Source organism: Somniosus microcephalus, unplaced genomic scaffold, assembly GCF_052327205.1.
Source record: "Somniosus microcephalus isolate GS21.2 unplaced genomic scaffold, FLI_Smic_1.0 scaffold311, whole genome shotgun sequence".
Taxonomy (NCBI): Eukaryota; Metazoa; Chordata; class Chondrichthyes; order Squaliformes; family Somniosidae; genus Somniosus; species Somniosus microcephalus.
In genome coordinates, this window is record NW_028225498.1 from 123513 (window position 1) to 139370 (window position 15858).

The following is a 15858-nucleotide window of genomic DNA, read 5'->3' on the forward strand; positions in this document are numbered from 1 at the left end:
TGCAGCACTCCTTCTTGAGAGACGGATCTTTGCAGAGAGACCAAGGTAGAGAGCTTTCTGCTTTGGCCCAACACTCGGACAGGTACTTGTGGCTTCAGGCCACAGCTTTCCACTTGTCTTTGCCTTCATTGATATATCATTGTTTGCCAGCATATTATGGGGGCTGCAATGGGTGCAAATGTTGGCTTTCTCAATTGCATCCAAAGGGCTCACAGACGCCTTGAGAGTGTGGCAGCCCTGGCTAGACGGAGAGGGGGCAACAGGCGTCGGGAAAGGAGGCCTTACCCACCCAGGGTATACCGCCAGCAGTTCTCCTATCTCAACATGTCTGACGAGCAGTGTGTTCGGAGGCTGCGATTCAGAAGGGAGGTGGTCACAGAGATCTGCCACCTGCTTGGCGGTGATCTGCAGCCACAGCTGAGGAGCAGGACGTCTCTGTCGGTGGCAGTGAAGGTGACGGTGGCTCTCAACTTCTATGCCACCGGCTCCTTCCAATCCGCTACTGGGGACATTTCCAACATCTCCCAGTTCGCCGTGCATTGCTGCATCCGCCAGGTGACCAATGCCCTTTTCAAAAGGAGACGTCAGTTCATCTCCTTCTCCATGGCCCTTGCCAAGCAGCAACAGCGTGCAATGGGCTTTGCAGCATTCGCGGGCTTCCCCATGGTGCAGGGCGCCATTGACTGCACGCATGTGGCTTTGCGGGCACCTCTGGAGAATGCCGAGGATTACCGCAACCGGAAGGGCTACCATTCGCTGAACGTCCAGCTGGTGTGTGACCACAGGCAGCTCATCCTAGCTGTCAATGCCCGCTTTCCAGGCAGCAGCCACGATGCCTTCATCCTGCGACAGACTTCTGTGGCAGACATGTTCCAGGCCCAGCCTCACCCACGAGGATGGCTTATCGGGGACAAAGGCTATCCTTTGTGTACCTGGCTGATGACCCCGCTCCGTGCGCCCAGCACCCCTGCTGAAGAGGGATACAACGATAGCCATCAAGCGACCAGGAACATCATCGAACAAACAATCGGCGTCCTGAAGCAACGGTTCCGCTGGATCGTTCCGGTGGAGCCCTGCAATATTCGCCGGAGCGAGTCTCCCATTTCGTGGTCGTTTGCTGCATGCTGCACAACCTGGCTATCCGCAGGACTCGGCCACTGCCACCAGACATTGGAGGACCACCTGAGGAGGAGGAGGAGGAGGAGGAGGACCAGCACAGGAGGGAGGCAGAAAGTGCAAGGGCCGCCCGTCGCCGGCTTATTGAACGTCGGTTCTAGGCCCCCTCTCAGGGAATGGCTTGTGCCAATGTCAGCAGATGAATGTAGCCGCTCCACAAGCCCTCAGCCGAGCAGGGCAACCCGGACTTTACAAAAAAAACATGCACAGTGCAATTTAAGAACAATAATTTATTGCAAACCTCTGCCCTTCCCACATTACATCCTCATGTGGAGAAGCCCCCTCCAAAAACACAAAACTACCAGTCTCGGCCTTACAAAAAGAAAGAAAGACACCAGTCTCGGCCTTACAAAAACACAACTGCACCAGTCTCGGCCTTACAAAAAGAAAGAAAGACACCAGTCTCGGCCTTACAAAAACACAACTACACCAATCTCGGCCATACAAAAAGCACCAGGCATTTGTGCATACCTTCTACTTTTTGCCCTGCGAGGGCGATGCCTTTCGCATCCTTGCCTGGCCCCTGCCCGCCCTGCAGCTCCTCCTCAATGGGAGCCCAGTGGCTGCAGCAAGGCTGGGGGAAGGCTGCTGAGGGGCAGATGGCGTGACGGCAGATGCCCTTGGGGGTCGGCCTGCACCAGCTCTGGCCCTGGAGGGGCCGGCTGCTGACTGCTCCAACTCTGGCTGGGCGGCAGCAGTCTGTCCAGCGGCTCGTGGCAGCTGCAATGGCGGAGTGGCAGTGTCGGCTGCAGGAATGGTGCCAACCTGGCAGATCACAGGTGCTCGCTGGTCGCCTGAGACATTGGCACTCGCACGGGCCAGCACTGCAGCATGCGCAGCAAACAGCTGAAGAACAGACTGCTGGGCTGCTGCTGCGCGGCGAGTGCCCTGGCGATGCCTGGCTGGTCCAGCGAGGGTGGCAGCAGTTAGTGCCCGTGTGGCCCTGGTCTGTGTCCGCATGACAACAGCCAGTGAATGGACGGCACGACTGAGCACTTGGCTCGAAGCCGCCTGTGCTGCCGCAAAGTCCTGTAGACTCCTGGCCTGTGCTGCACTGAATTGATCCAGACTCCTGGCCTGTGCTGCTCCAAATTGCTCCACACTCCTTGACAAAGACTCAATGGAGTCAGGCATCCTTGCCACTGCAGCCATGAGCTCATTGTGCCTGCGCTCAGCCTGGACGGCCATTTCCTCCAGGAGCCGCATCTCCTCTGCGCTGACCGTCGCAGGACTGGAGGCCGCACTCGCCCTCTGGGGAGAAGTCCGCCGAGCTTCCCCACCCCTCCCGCGTTGCTGCAGGCCGCTGGGCCCCGGAGCTTCACTCTCCTCCGACCCTTCCCCCCGGCTCCCCTCCAGGGAAGACGTGTCCCCTACATCGCCATGGGCTGGCGCGGCTGAGGGTGGCACTGATGGGCCGGCTTCCTCTTCCTCCTCCTCGTATTCCGAAGCGCTGACAGTGGCAGCTTGAGGGGCCGCCTCCTCACCTGCCGATTCACCATCTGAAAGCAGGAAGGCACAAGAGTAGCTTTAGAGTGAGGACAGGGTGGCAGCGAGGGAGGCATGAGTGGTGCCATTCACTGCATTGGTCGGACAGTGGCAAAGGATGCTGATCTGAGGCGCAAGTGGAACGAGCGAGGTCAAAAAGGTGATGCCCTTACCATTGGTGCCCAGAACAGGGTCGGCATCTCCACTGGCGACGGGGCCAAGCAGCCGGCCTGCTATAATGCGCTCCACACGCTGGTCGAGGTCGGAGAGCTCTTTTACGTCAGGATGGCCTCCCCTGGTGTCAGTTCGTTTCCGCCGGTTGTGCGCCACCTTGGCCTGCAAGAGAAAGGACGGCCTCTAAGTACAGTGTGAAGCCCTGATCTTGTCTGCACTACCTCCCATGGTCGAATAGCTTGTACAGTGTGTAAAGTGCTGAATGTGCAAGTGATTTTCATGCCAGTCCCATAGCTGCTGGATGAGGGCTGGCCATTAGGGCTTTCAGGTCCCTTTGCCCATAAAGTGAGGTGCACATGCAGGGATGAGGAGGACACTGGAAAGGGTACTCACCCTGACAACCCGAGTGAGGTCGTTGAACTTCTTCCGGCATTGCACAGTAGTCCTGGCAACCACGCTGTTGGAAGACACCCTGTTTGAGACCTCCCTCCAGGTTTTCCAGTAGGCGCTGGGCAGCGGCCTCTTGCCACCTTCTGGGAACAGAACATGGCGCCTGCGCTCCATTCTGCCAACCAGCAGGCTCAGATCACCGTCGCTGAAGCGCTGCGCTCTCTCCCTGGCCTTCTCCATAGCCCTGGGCGTTGTGCAGATGAAGCTGAAGTGGTCAGGCCTAGGTTGAGGGCTGCAGTGTGCAGGGCGTGGCAGGCAAACAAATCCACCCTCCCCCTTTAAGAGCTGGCCGGCGCCAGAGTGTCTGCCGTCAATCAACAACTCGCCGCACCTGTGCTGCGCCTGGCCTCGGGGGTATTGCTCAGCACCGCCGGCTTAGCACCTAAAGATAGTCGTGCATCGCCTGTTTTAGCGCAGCAGCAACCTCTTGGGGCGATGCGACTGCATATCGGCGAAGGTGGCGCGACTTTGCGCCGGGCGCAAACTTTAGCGGCCGCCCGACTTTACCGCCCCAAAAGTGGCTATACTGAATTTCTAGGCCTCTGACTCTTATTCTTCCGGCCATGCGGCCCTCACCGCCTCGTGCGCGCCGAGGGGGCCGCCATCTTGGAATCAGCCATCTTCCCCATCCAGGTCTCAGACCAGCTCTACGCCGCCGGAGTCCCCACACAGAAGTTCACCCAGGAGTCCTACTACAGCGGCAATGTCTCGAGGCCCGAAATGCTACTTCTGCGGCCAGGCCAAGCACCCCAGACAACGATGCCCAGCGAAGGACGCTACATGCTTCAAATGTAAGAAAAAGGGGCATTTTAGCAAAGTCTGCAGGGGGAATCCGATTTCCAACTCCGTCACTGCCTCGTGCGTGCCGTGCGGGCCGCCATCTTGGGATCCGCCATCTTTTCCCGACTCAACGGCCGCCCAGGGCCCAACAGTGGCTTCGATCACGGTGGATCAATCCAGGCCGCACCCGTTGACAAAATCCATGATGGACATACAGGTAAACGGGAATTTAACGAAATGTTTAATTGACTGTGGGAGTACCGAGAGTTTTATCCACCCTAGCCTGGTACGGCGGCACTCATTAACGGTAACCCCTACACGGAGCAGAATTGCTATGGCTGCTAAGCCCCACACTTCGGACATTTTGGGCTACTGTGTGGTAACACTGACTGTAAAAGGCACGGACTACAAGGATTTTAAACTCCTCGTGATGCCAGAACTCTGTGTTAATGTAATCTTGGGCCTGGACTTCCAGTGCCACCACGAAAGTGTCACGCTAGCATATGGCGGGTCCCAGCCGCCACTCACAGTCTGTGGCCTATCAACCTTAAAAATCAGCCCGCCCTCTTTATTCGCTAATCTCGCTCCGAACTGTAGGCCCATAGCGACCAAAAGTAGACGGTACAGTCTGGAAGACAGACACTTTATCAAGGCGGAAGTGGACAGACTCCTGTGGGAAGGCATTATTGAATGCAGTACCAGCCCGTGGCGTGCCCAAGTAGTCATAGTTAAAAATAGCGAAAAGAAACGGATGGTAATTGACTACAGCCAGACTGTTAATATTTATACCCAGCTGGACGCCTACCCTTTACCCCGCATATCAGAAATGGTCAACCAGATTGCGCAATACCGAGTCTTCTCGACTATCGACCTCAAATCCGCATATCACCAGCTCCCCATTAGAACGGAGGACTGCCCATACACCGCCTTCGAGGCGAACGGGCGCCTCTACCATTTTCTCAGAGTGCCCTTCGGGGTAACAAATGGGGTCTCGGTCTTCCAACGTGAGATGGACCGCATGGTTGACGAGAATAAACTACAAGCTACCTACCCCTATCTGGACAATGTCACTACCTGCGGGCACAACCAGCAAGACCACGATCTAAATCTTGCGAGATTTTAAAAAACTGCCCTAAAGCTGAATCTAACCTACAACGAAGACAAATGTGTCTTCAACACAACCCGTCTCTGTATCCTCGGCTGTGTGGTGGAAGATGGGGTAATTGGACCGGACCCTGACCGATTACGCCCCCTAAAGGAACTGCCCCTGCCACACAATCCCAAAGCTTTAAAAAGGTGCCTGGGATTTTTTTCGTATTATGCCCAATGGGTGCCCAATTACTCTGATAAGGCCCGACCCCTCATTAAATTGAAGTCCTTCCCACTATCAGCTGAAGCTCGGGAGGCTTTCACCAGTATTAAACAGGACATTGAAAGGGCTGCAGCGTGTGCAGTGGACGAATGCATTCCCTTTCAAGTCGAAAGCGATGCGTCAGACTTTGCCTTAGCTGCGACCCTCAATCAGGCTGGGAGACCTGTGGCCTTCTTCTCCCAAACCCTTCAGGGACCTGAAATCAGGCACTCTTCTGTCGAGAAGGAGGCACAGGCTATAGTGGAGGCAGTGCGGCACTGGAGACACTACCTAGCCGGCAAACGTTTCACCCTGCTCACCGACCAGCGGTCGGTGGCTTTCATGTTTAATAACAAACAAAGGGGGAAAATCAAGAATGACAAAATACTCAGGTGGAGGATCGAACTATCCACGTTCGACTATGATATTATGTACAGGCCGGGAGCCCTTAATGAACCCCCAGACGCCCTATCGCGGGGAATGTGTGCCAGCATTCATACGGACAAATTACAGGGTCTCCACAACGACCTCTGTCACCCAGGGGTCACCCGACTATACCATTTTATAAAGTCCCGCAATCTGCCCCACTCCATTGAGGAGGTCAGGGCAATGACCAGAGCCTGCCGCATCTGTGCGGAATGCAAGCCTCGTTTCTACAGGCCTGACCGTGCACACCTTATCAAAGCCACACGGCCATTCGAGCGCCTAAGTCTGGACTTCAAGGGACCCCTTCCCTCTGCCGACCGTAATGTATACTTCCTCAATATCATTGATGAATATTCCCGCTTCCCCTTCACCATTCCCTGCCCAGACATGACCAGTGCCACGGTCATCAAGTGTCTCTGTAATCTATTCTGCATGTTTGGAATGCCGAACTACATACACAGCGATAGGGGGACGTCATTCATGAGTGACGAGCTGCGCCAGTTCTTGCTCTCGAAGGGGATAGCCACTAGCAGAACCACTAGCTACAACCCCCGGGGTAATGGGCAAGTGGAAAGGGAGAATGCTACTGTTTGGAAGGCTGTCACGTTAGCCTTAAAGTCAAAAGGCCTTCCGACCTCCCGCTAGCAGGAAGTCCTCCCAGACGTGCTCCACTCCATAAGGTCTCTGTTATGTACTGCCACTAACGCTACCCCTCACGAAAAGATGTTCGTTTTCCCCCGGAAATCCACCTCGGGCATATCTCTACCCGCGTGGCTGACGTCTCCGGGGACAGTACTATTGCGGAAGCACGTGAGAGGCCATAAAACGGACCCCCTTGTGGAAAAGGTACAGCTCCTCCATGCAAACCCTCAGTACGCCTATATCGAATACTTTGACGGGCGAGAGGACACTGTTTCCATAAAAGACCTCGCTCCCTCGGGGAGCGGAGAGAACGATGGGAGACTACCCGATGAAGACCTACACAACAAAGAGACAGGACGCCCAGAGGTATCAATACCCAACTTTAACCTGGAGGACACTGCAGATAACCTGGAAGACACTGCGGAGGCCCGGACAGCGGAGGAACCAGAATCCACTCCCCGAGAGGCACCCCAACCGGCTTTGCGCCGATCACTGAGAACTGCAAAACCTCCTGACAGACTCACTTATACCAACTTTTAAGAAACATCACCCCGATGGACTAAATCTATAGAAGGGGTGAATGTAATGAAATCTGTTTGTCTTGGTCCTGTATTTGTTTTGCACTCATGTATATTACCCTCCCCCACTGTGTATAGTTTCACTTCCTCTTTCCCGACTAACCTGGGAGGTTCCAGGTCTTGGCTCTTGGCTCCGCCCCTGACTTCTCTTACATAAAGATCCCAGGATCTGTATGACTCATTCCTGTGAACCAGTCGGCGTGTTGAGATGTTAGCTCTGATCTTAGTGATTAAAAGCCAACTTGTTTAAGTCTATAACTTCTAGTTTTGTGGTTATTGAAGGCCCATCACTGTTTTTGCCACCAAAGTGGATAACCTCGCATTTATCCACATTATACTGCATCTGCCATGCATCTGCCCAATCACCTAACCTGTCCAAATCATACTGCAGTTTCTCGGCATCCTCCTCACAGCACACACGCCCACCCAGCTTTGTGTTGTCTGCAAACTTGGAGATATTACATCTAGTTCCCTCGTCTAGATCATTAATATATATTGTGAATAGCTGGGGTCCTAGCACCGATCCCTGCGGTATCCCACTAGTCACTGCCTGCCACTCGGAAAAAGACCCGTTTATTCCAACTCTTTGCTTCCTTTCTGCCAACCAGTTCTCTATCCAAGTCAGTACCTTACCCCCAATCCCATGTGCTTTAACTTTACATGCAAATTTCTTATGCGGGACCTTATCGAAAGCCTTCTGAAAGTCCAAATACACCACATCCAGTGGTTCTCCCTTATCTATTCTACCAGTTACATCCTCAAAAAATTCTATTAGATTAGTCAAGCACGATTTACCTTTTGTAAATCCATGTTGACTTTTTCCGATCCTGTCACTGTTTTCCAAGTGCTCTGCTATTACATCTTTTAAAATGGACTCTAGCATTTTACCGACTACCGATGTCAGGCTACATTAGCTACCCTCCAAACCATGGGAACTGTGCCCGAGTCTATAGAATTTTGGAAGATGACCAGCAATGAATCTACTATTTCTAGGGCCACTTCCTTAAGTACCTTGGATGTAGCTTATCAGGCCCTGGGGATTTATCGGCCTTCAATCCCATCAATTTCCCTAACACCATTTCGCTACAAACACTGATTTCTTTCAGTTCCTCCCTCTCATTAGACCCTATGTTCCCCAACATCTCTGGGAGGTTATTTGTGTCCTCCTTTGTGAAGACAGAACCAAAGTATGTATTTAATTGTTCTGCCATTTTTTTGTTCCCCATTAAAAATTCCCCTGATTCTGACTGCAAGGGACCTACGCTTGACTTCGCCAATCTTTTTCTCTTCACATATCTATAGAAGCTTTTACAGTCAGTTTTTATGTTCCCTGAAAGCTTACTCTCATACTCTATTTTCCCCCTCTTAATTAATCCCTTTGTCCTCCTTTGCTGAAACCTAAACTGCTCCCAATCCTCAGGTTTGCTGCTTTTTCTGGCCAATTTATATGTCCTCTCCTTGGATCTTATGCTATCTCTAATTTCCCTTGTTAGCCACGGTTGAGTCACCTTTTCTGTTTTATTTTTATGCCATTAAGCCAAAGGTTCTCTCCCTTGCTACGGTGATGGGATATGATGGTCTATCCCTATATAGATCCAGTGACAATGTGCCTTGATGTTTTTATTTTATACTCATTGAAACCACCTCCCATTGGCTTTGCTTTATTTCAGAAGAGGCAGCTATCACGAAAGTTCACTTCAAGAAGGAAATGGTCTTGCATTGATGACAGTGACAATGTCGTAGACTGGTGGTCAAAGTACTACGCTTCTGTGGAAAAAGCCCAAAATGTACGGCATACTTATTCATGAGGGTTTGCTTCATAATGCTTGTCTAAAAATCATTATATCATTTATTGAAATGGTATCACTGATCAATAAGAATGATTGTATTTCACTGATTTTATTTATAATATATAAAACAAAAACAAATGGTTAAATACAAATGACCAACAGAAAGTTAAAAAAAAACAACAAATGCATCGGGTTCTTGAAAATAAAGAGAAAGCCACTGCTTCCCCCTTTCCCTGCCTGTGTGCTTTCATAAAAACGATTACATTTCTATAACATTTTCCAGTTCTGACGAAAGGTCATCGACCTGAAACGTTAGCTCTGTTTCTCTCTCCACAGATGCTGCCTGACCTGCTGAGTATTTCCATCACTTTCTGTTTTTATTTCAGATTTACAGCGTCCGCAGTTTTTTGCTTTGTTCTCATCCTGTTGCGTCAGTAGCTGGGCTCCCTGGAAGTGCAGCAGCTCCTTAGCTCCAGTGCTTTTAGGTGCTTGCACTATGGAGTCAATTTTCAGCACTCCTTACACACAACTTCATGTGCCAGCTATGCATATCAGAAAATTAACTGTTCACTGTCCGTGGTTTTCTATCCAGTCACTTTAATGCATGGAAAACTGCGGGCAGCGAGTGCCCAGCTTTCCGATATACCTTGCCAGTGTGAGAAGCACTGCATCAAGCATGCGGAAGACAAAACGTTACCCCTAGAAGTGAGTTTGTTTGAAATATGAGCCAATAAGCTGTGTCTGTACTTGCAAATTCTTGTACAAGTGCAGTACTATCAAGATTACCATCAGGATTTCTATGTGCTTGTGAGTTACTTGTTTTTTATCGGCCATCCTTTGTTTTTGTCAATATAATCCTTTAGTGACTTTTTAATCTAAATAATTCCATTAGTAATGCTTGAGTATTCAGTGACTAGAATAACAACACATTTATTTTAGTTTATTTGAGTAGAAAGTAAGTACAATTTGTTCCTTTTTCCTCAACCGAGGATTCCCCTCCACTGTAGTTGACACGGGTCTCGACTGTAGTTGACACGGGTCTCGACCGTGTCTGTTCTATTTCCCGCACTTCTGCCCTCACCCCTTCCCCTCCCTCCCAGAACCACGATAGGGTTCCTCTTGTCCTCACCTTTCACCCCATCAGCCTTCACATTCAACAGACCATCCTCCACCATTTCCGCCACCTATAGCGTGATCCCACCACCAAACACATCTTCCCATTCCCTCCCCTTTTAGCATTCTGAAGGGACCGCTCCCTCTGCGACACCCTGGTCCACTCCTCTGTCACCCCCAACACCCCTTCCCCTTCCCACGGCACCTTCCCGTGCAAGCGCAGGAGATGCAACACCTGCCCTTTTACCTCTTCCCCCTTCCCGCTGTCCAGGGCCCCAAACACTCCTTCCAGGTGAAACTCATCTTTTGTTTCTTAACTTGTCCCATTACCATCTCCTTTCACCTTGCACCATCATTCCTTTTGTCATTTAATCTCTCCTGCCTTCCACCCTATCATAGACCTTCCCTTTTGTTTTTTCCTCCCCTCCCCCTTTCCCTTTCCCTACAGTTGCTTAAAAATCTGTTACATCTCTAACTTTTTCCAGTTCTGACGAAGGGTTATTGACCTGAAAAGTTAACTCTGTTTCTCTCTCCATAGATGCTACCTGACCTGCTGAGTATTTCCAGCATTTTCAGTTTTTATTTCAGATTTCCAGCATCCGCAGTATTTTGATTTTGTATAATTTTAACAGATTCCCCCAATGGCTCAGTGAGTTTACCCAATGACTAGCTGAGCTATACAAGGAAGTCCCAATCCAATTGTTGATGTGTGCCAACTGACCTCAGCTAAGGGAGTGGTGGAGGTGCCACAATTGGCCTGAATGTCTGTGAATTAGGGAAGGGGAAATTATTCAGAGTTCTTGCTCCTGATTTCTTAGAATTGTCACGTTAACTTTACTATAGGAAAGCTAGCAAACGTGTTATTATAACATTATTTACAAGTTAAATGCTTGCCTACTCACTTTTAATTTTGTCTTTCTGATAATGCAAAGCTGAAAGATTTAAGCACCAATCTGCATGCTGAGGGATATGAAAATGGTAAGTGAATACTTACGACAAAACAAGCTCCGTAATTGTTAAGAAAGCCTATCCTAAATACAAACCACTGCTCACATTATGTAACACTATTAATAGGCCCTATGCCCTGTGTTGGGAGACTTAAGCAGTCCAATTGTACCTAAAGGACATAATGTATGATTTATATATGTTGTGAAACACGGAGGCCTTGCATCTCCAGTGGACAAGAATGCTCACTGCAGAATTGGCCGCAGAGGACAATGCTTCTGATTTGCAGCACTGTCAATTTTCTGACCATTAATTTTAATCACCAGAAAAGTGGAAGTGGCCGAAAAGGTGAGCACGCTGACCTCCGTTCCTGATTCTCCGCTCTACACTGGCCACAGAACCGCACAAAATTTACCCCATAATATCTGAGATTTATTTGCATAAAATAAATTCTTTAAAACCTTTGGTCCAAAGGTAGAAGTGGTAGCTATAGAATATTTAGCATACTGTCAGTCAGGTTAGTGCATTAGCCAATAAAATGATGCCCCTTGGTGATTTTATAAAGGATAATTTTATGGACTTGCACTCCTAGTCCCACGCTTCAGCCGCCAGGAGTGTGTACCAGGAATTAGGGTGGGCTCCAAATACCTGAAGCTGTATTTCACTCAAACAATTGTCTTCTGAGGGTTGAATTTAGAAAATTGCCCAAATATTGCATTTGCCTGGCTGTCGCATGAGTGCTAATTCTGCTCATAATGCTATTCATAGAATCATTGGGGGCGAAATTCGTTTTAGCCAGTAAGGTTGCCGGTGTCACCGGCAACTGGAGTTAACGGCCGCTGAAAAGGGCCGCAATATTAACGGAGCAAAATTCGTCTGGGGACGAAGGAGATTGTTGGCGCATCGCTTACCTGCCGTGCAACACCGTCCTGGTGGCATCCGACCCGAAGTTTGCGTGCAGGTGCGGCGTTACTGCTTCCCACAGCCTCTGGAAGCGAGGCTGTGGAGCTCGCAAGGAATTGTGGGCAATGAAGAAGCCTGAGAATTAAAAGGGCCATGCATGCTGAAGCAATACAAATTACAATGAAGTGAAACAATGCAGTTTTCAGCCCTTTCTGCGTTAAAAAAAATTTAACATTAGAAAGAAGTCCCAAATGTGAATATTCAGCTCTTAAAGCTGAATTCCCTTCCTGACCTCAAAAAAATGGGAAAAATGCCTCAGCACAAACACACATGGTTCAGCAAGCTAGGGAAGGGGCACCCAGGGTCTCGCACGCAAAGGATAAAAGATGCTGTTATCCTCATACTTTACCATACTTCTAGCCTGCACCTCTTGCTTTCCTGCCCTCCCCTCACCACAACTCCACCCTTGTGCCTTCCTCATTTCATACACCCAAGAAATGCAGCCTGCCCAGCCAGTGGGTGACCTAGAAGAGGGAGAGGAGAGTGAATAAGAACAAGATTGATTTTACACTCTCAGCCATCAGCTCCTCAAGGTCAACCAGCAAGGCCATTTGCAGTGTCCCCCACTGAAAGTCAGCAGCCTTCCACCAGCCATGCTGCAGTCACTGGGGTAGCACTGTGTGACATCAGTAGGATAGGCAAAGGCACACACAGGACTTTCACTAAGCGAATGCATATGGGTGATGAGTTGATTTCATTGGATGGATAGACGTATATAGGTCGATTGGAAAGTTTGCTTTGTGGTGGCTTTTATTTCAACATTGTGGCCAAGCGGATGTTGTGATGGTCAGTAACAGAGGGAAGGTAAGGTGTGGGACTAATGTTGAAAGGGGAATTGGGGTTGTGGTCACAAAGAGGCTGTCTGAGATGCATCCTACCGTCTGCTTCCTCCTCTTCTGCGTCTTCCTCTTCCCTCTGCAAGCAGATGTTGTAAATGTGAAATGACAGCATAAAATGCTGGAAATACTCAGCTGGTCGACCTGAGACATGGGGCAGGATTTTCATTCAGGAATCGGGTAGGAGGCAGGGCTACAACTTTCGGGGTTGTAGTCCCGCCTCCATTGAGATGTGGCCAATCCACGCGATTTTAACTTGATTGACCTTGTTGAGCCCGCCCAGCGGGCTCAGCAGGCCAATTAAGGGCCACCCGGCAACAGGTAACGTCACAGACTGAAATTTCATCTGTCAAGAGGTTTTGACAGATGAAATATCAGCGTTTCACAGCTGTTTGAAGCTGTCAAACACTGAGGTCTAGAAATTGGATTAGGCCTGAAAACGGGCGGTGTCATGGTCCAGCGCCATTTGGCTGCACCCATTCAAAGTGGTCCAGGCAGCACGCAAAATTCATGCTGCCTGCTCATTATAAAGATTGGAGTGCTGATCTCAGCACTAAACATGCTGCTGTTTGGCTCACCGCTCAACAGGTGGGCCAAGATCTGGTGCAGCCTCATGGCCAGTAATGTTTGGCCTAGGCTTTCTCCACTACTTCGATGCAGCAGCACCTCATTGTCATTGGAGTTGGAGCTGGAATTGGAATCGCAGTTGCAGTTGGAACACATGGCTGAGCACCAGGAAAGAGAAGGAGCCAGAAGGTTCTCCGATGCAGCTCTGGAGGCATTGGTACTGGCCGTGGAGAGGAGGCGGGCTGTCCTGTTCCCAGTGTGGCAGGAAGCCATCAGCACATACATCGAGAAGGCTGTGGCAAGAGATAGCTGGGTACGTCATGGTGGTGCCGAGAACATGGATCCAATGCTGCAAGAAGTTTAATGACCTCACACGGCAGGTCAAGGTGAGTGAAGGCTTAAGCAAATGCCATATCCCACCATCTGCAACACTAGCTTCACACACTGCTCAATGCACCACACCCCCATCACTCACCTACCAACAATCTCTACTTTTCACCACTCATACCTCACTTCACTTCACCCTCACAACATTACCACTGCTGCAACACTCACACCCACATCTCACACCTTGCACACACTAACAGTTATTCAACTATGGCAGGCACATCACCCAAACACATTGCAGCACACTCACTGACACACTTCCCTTTCTCTTGCAGGTTAAGTTCACTCACAATCGCTGCGAGCAGTGGCAGATGGGAGGCAGCCAAGCCGCTTTACAGGCATTGAGCCAACTGGAGGAGACAGTGCTCGACATCATTGGAGGGGAAGTCACCGAGGCCGCGGCAATGGGCGAAGTTAAAGCCCATGGAGACAATAACAGTCTGCTTATTCCTAATCCTCCTTCTCACATCCCACTTCCCCCTCATCCCACAATCTCTTCTCACTTACAAGCTGCTGATGGAGTATGCATCGATATCTTGTGATCCCCCTCTCCTCACCATAACGTGACTCTTGTGCCTTTCTGCTTTCAGATGACCAAGATCTGCCATCTGCACAGCCTGTTTCCGAAGTAATGGAGGAGAGTGAAGGAGAAGAAGAAGGCACACAGTCACTGCATCTGACACTCGCAGACACCAGCTCAGAAACAGGCACTGCGTGTAATTTACATGGTAGTATAGATGTGGGATCTGCACAGGGTGAGGCACCGGGCACGAGTGGGCTGCAGCAAGGCCAGGGGGAAAGGGTCGCTTGGGGGCCAGCTCCCGGGGGGCGAGTTCGCGCATGAGTTCTGCTGCACACGCCTCAGATGAGGACCTCGATGGGGCGTGTTATGTATTGTGTGTTCTATTGTGTGTTCTCCTCCCACCTGTGGTGGCGCTGTCACAGGAGATAAATGGTTGGGTGTTCTCTGTTAAGTTTAGCTCTCTTTGTTTGGAACTTTCCAGAACTTCCTTTCCTTCCAATAAAGCACTTCATGTTTGAATCTCTGAGTTCTGAGTCCTAAATTGTGTCTAGGTAGAAAGGTACCAACACAACAGGGCGGCCTTCAGAAGAAGGATGATGGGCAAGCACACGGAAATCCTAGGAGCAATGGCAAGCCTGCCAGAGAGCCTCTTGGCAATGTCAAGGAGCATGGAGGAGTCTGTTTCCAACATTGGCCAGGGCTTTGCACATAGCTTGGAGCCCGTGATTTCCAGGCTGGAAATGATGGACAACTCCAGGAGAGCCCGCGTCGAACCAGACATGATGCTGCGTGTGATGGGCGATGTCGCGGCTTCCATTGCAGCACAGGCGGAAGCGATAAAACGTGTCAGTGCTGCAGTGGATGCGCAGACTGCTCTCCTGCAGTCTCAGCTTGCTGCCACCCAAGCTCAGACTGCTGCCATTGAGGCTGGGTTTATCAGTGTTGAATGGGGCTTGCAGGGTGTCACAGAAGCCCAGCAATCTCTCCTCTAACAGATTGCTAGGGATGCTAAGGTGCTCCCCCGGGGGAGTGGCAGTGGGTCAGTGGAGCAGGACTCTGCTGTCCTGTCTCAGGATGACAGTATTCATATTCCCACCACTGCCACTTCGCTATTGCCCTTGCCGCTGCCTGTCAACCAGCCAGCCCAGACTGCCGCCGCCCATGCGAGGTGGTGCAGTCTACAGCTGGGCCTTCTAGGTCCAGAGCTGGTTGAGGCCATCTGAAGTCTCCCCCACGGAAACTCTGCAGCCTTCCACCAGCCATGCTGCAGCCTTCCACCAGCCAGTCTCCGAGCAGCCACCCTTGGGTTTGACGTGGTAGCTGGAAGATTGCTGGCACACCAGACTGAGACAGGATGAAGGCATCATGACTGCTGCCAGGATAGCGGGCATTGACCATCAGGATTCGCTGTCTGTGGTCGCACAACAACTGCACATTAAATGAGTGGTAGTTATGGAAGATCTCAGGATTATTATGCGGTGCCCGCAAAGCCATGTGGATGCAGTCAATGGCACTCTGCACCACGGGGAAGCCCGCTATCCTGGCAAAAACAAATGCACGTTCGTCTTGCTTCTCTCTGCTCAGAGAGAAGACAACGTAATCCCTTCTCCTGGATGCAGCGATGAATGGCGAACTGGGAGATGTTAGCTATGTCTCCTGCTGCAGACTGGAA

At 50.6% G+C, this 15858-nt stretch overlaps 1 protein-coding gene across 1 annotated transcript in view; it reads left to right on the forward strand.

Annotated features, from left to right (window-relative positions):
- The window catches only part of LOC147081887 (fer-1-like protein 6), a gene marked incomplete at its 5' end in the record, with an annotated part of 215446 nt that overhangs the window by 110609 nt on the left and 88979 nt on the right, over positions 1 to 15858 (forward strand). Inside the window, 2 exons of the mRNA XM_085980616.1 lie at positions 8733 to 8849; positions 10898 to 10943. Of these exons, the coding sequence (XP_085836742.1) occupies positions 8733 to 8849; positions 10898 to 10943 (163 nt within the window). The remainder of the gene's footprint in view (positions 1 to 8732; positions 8850 to 10897; positions 10944 to 15858) is intronic.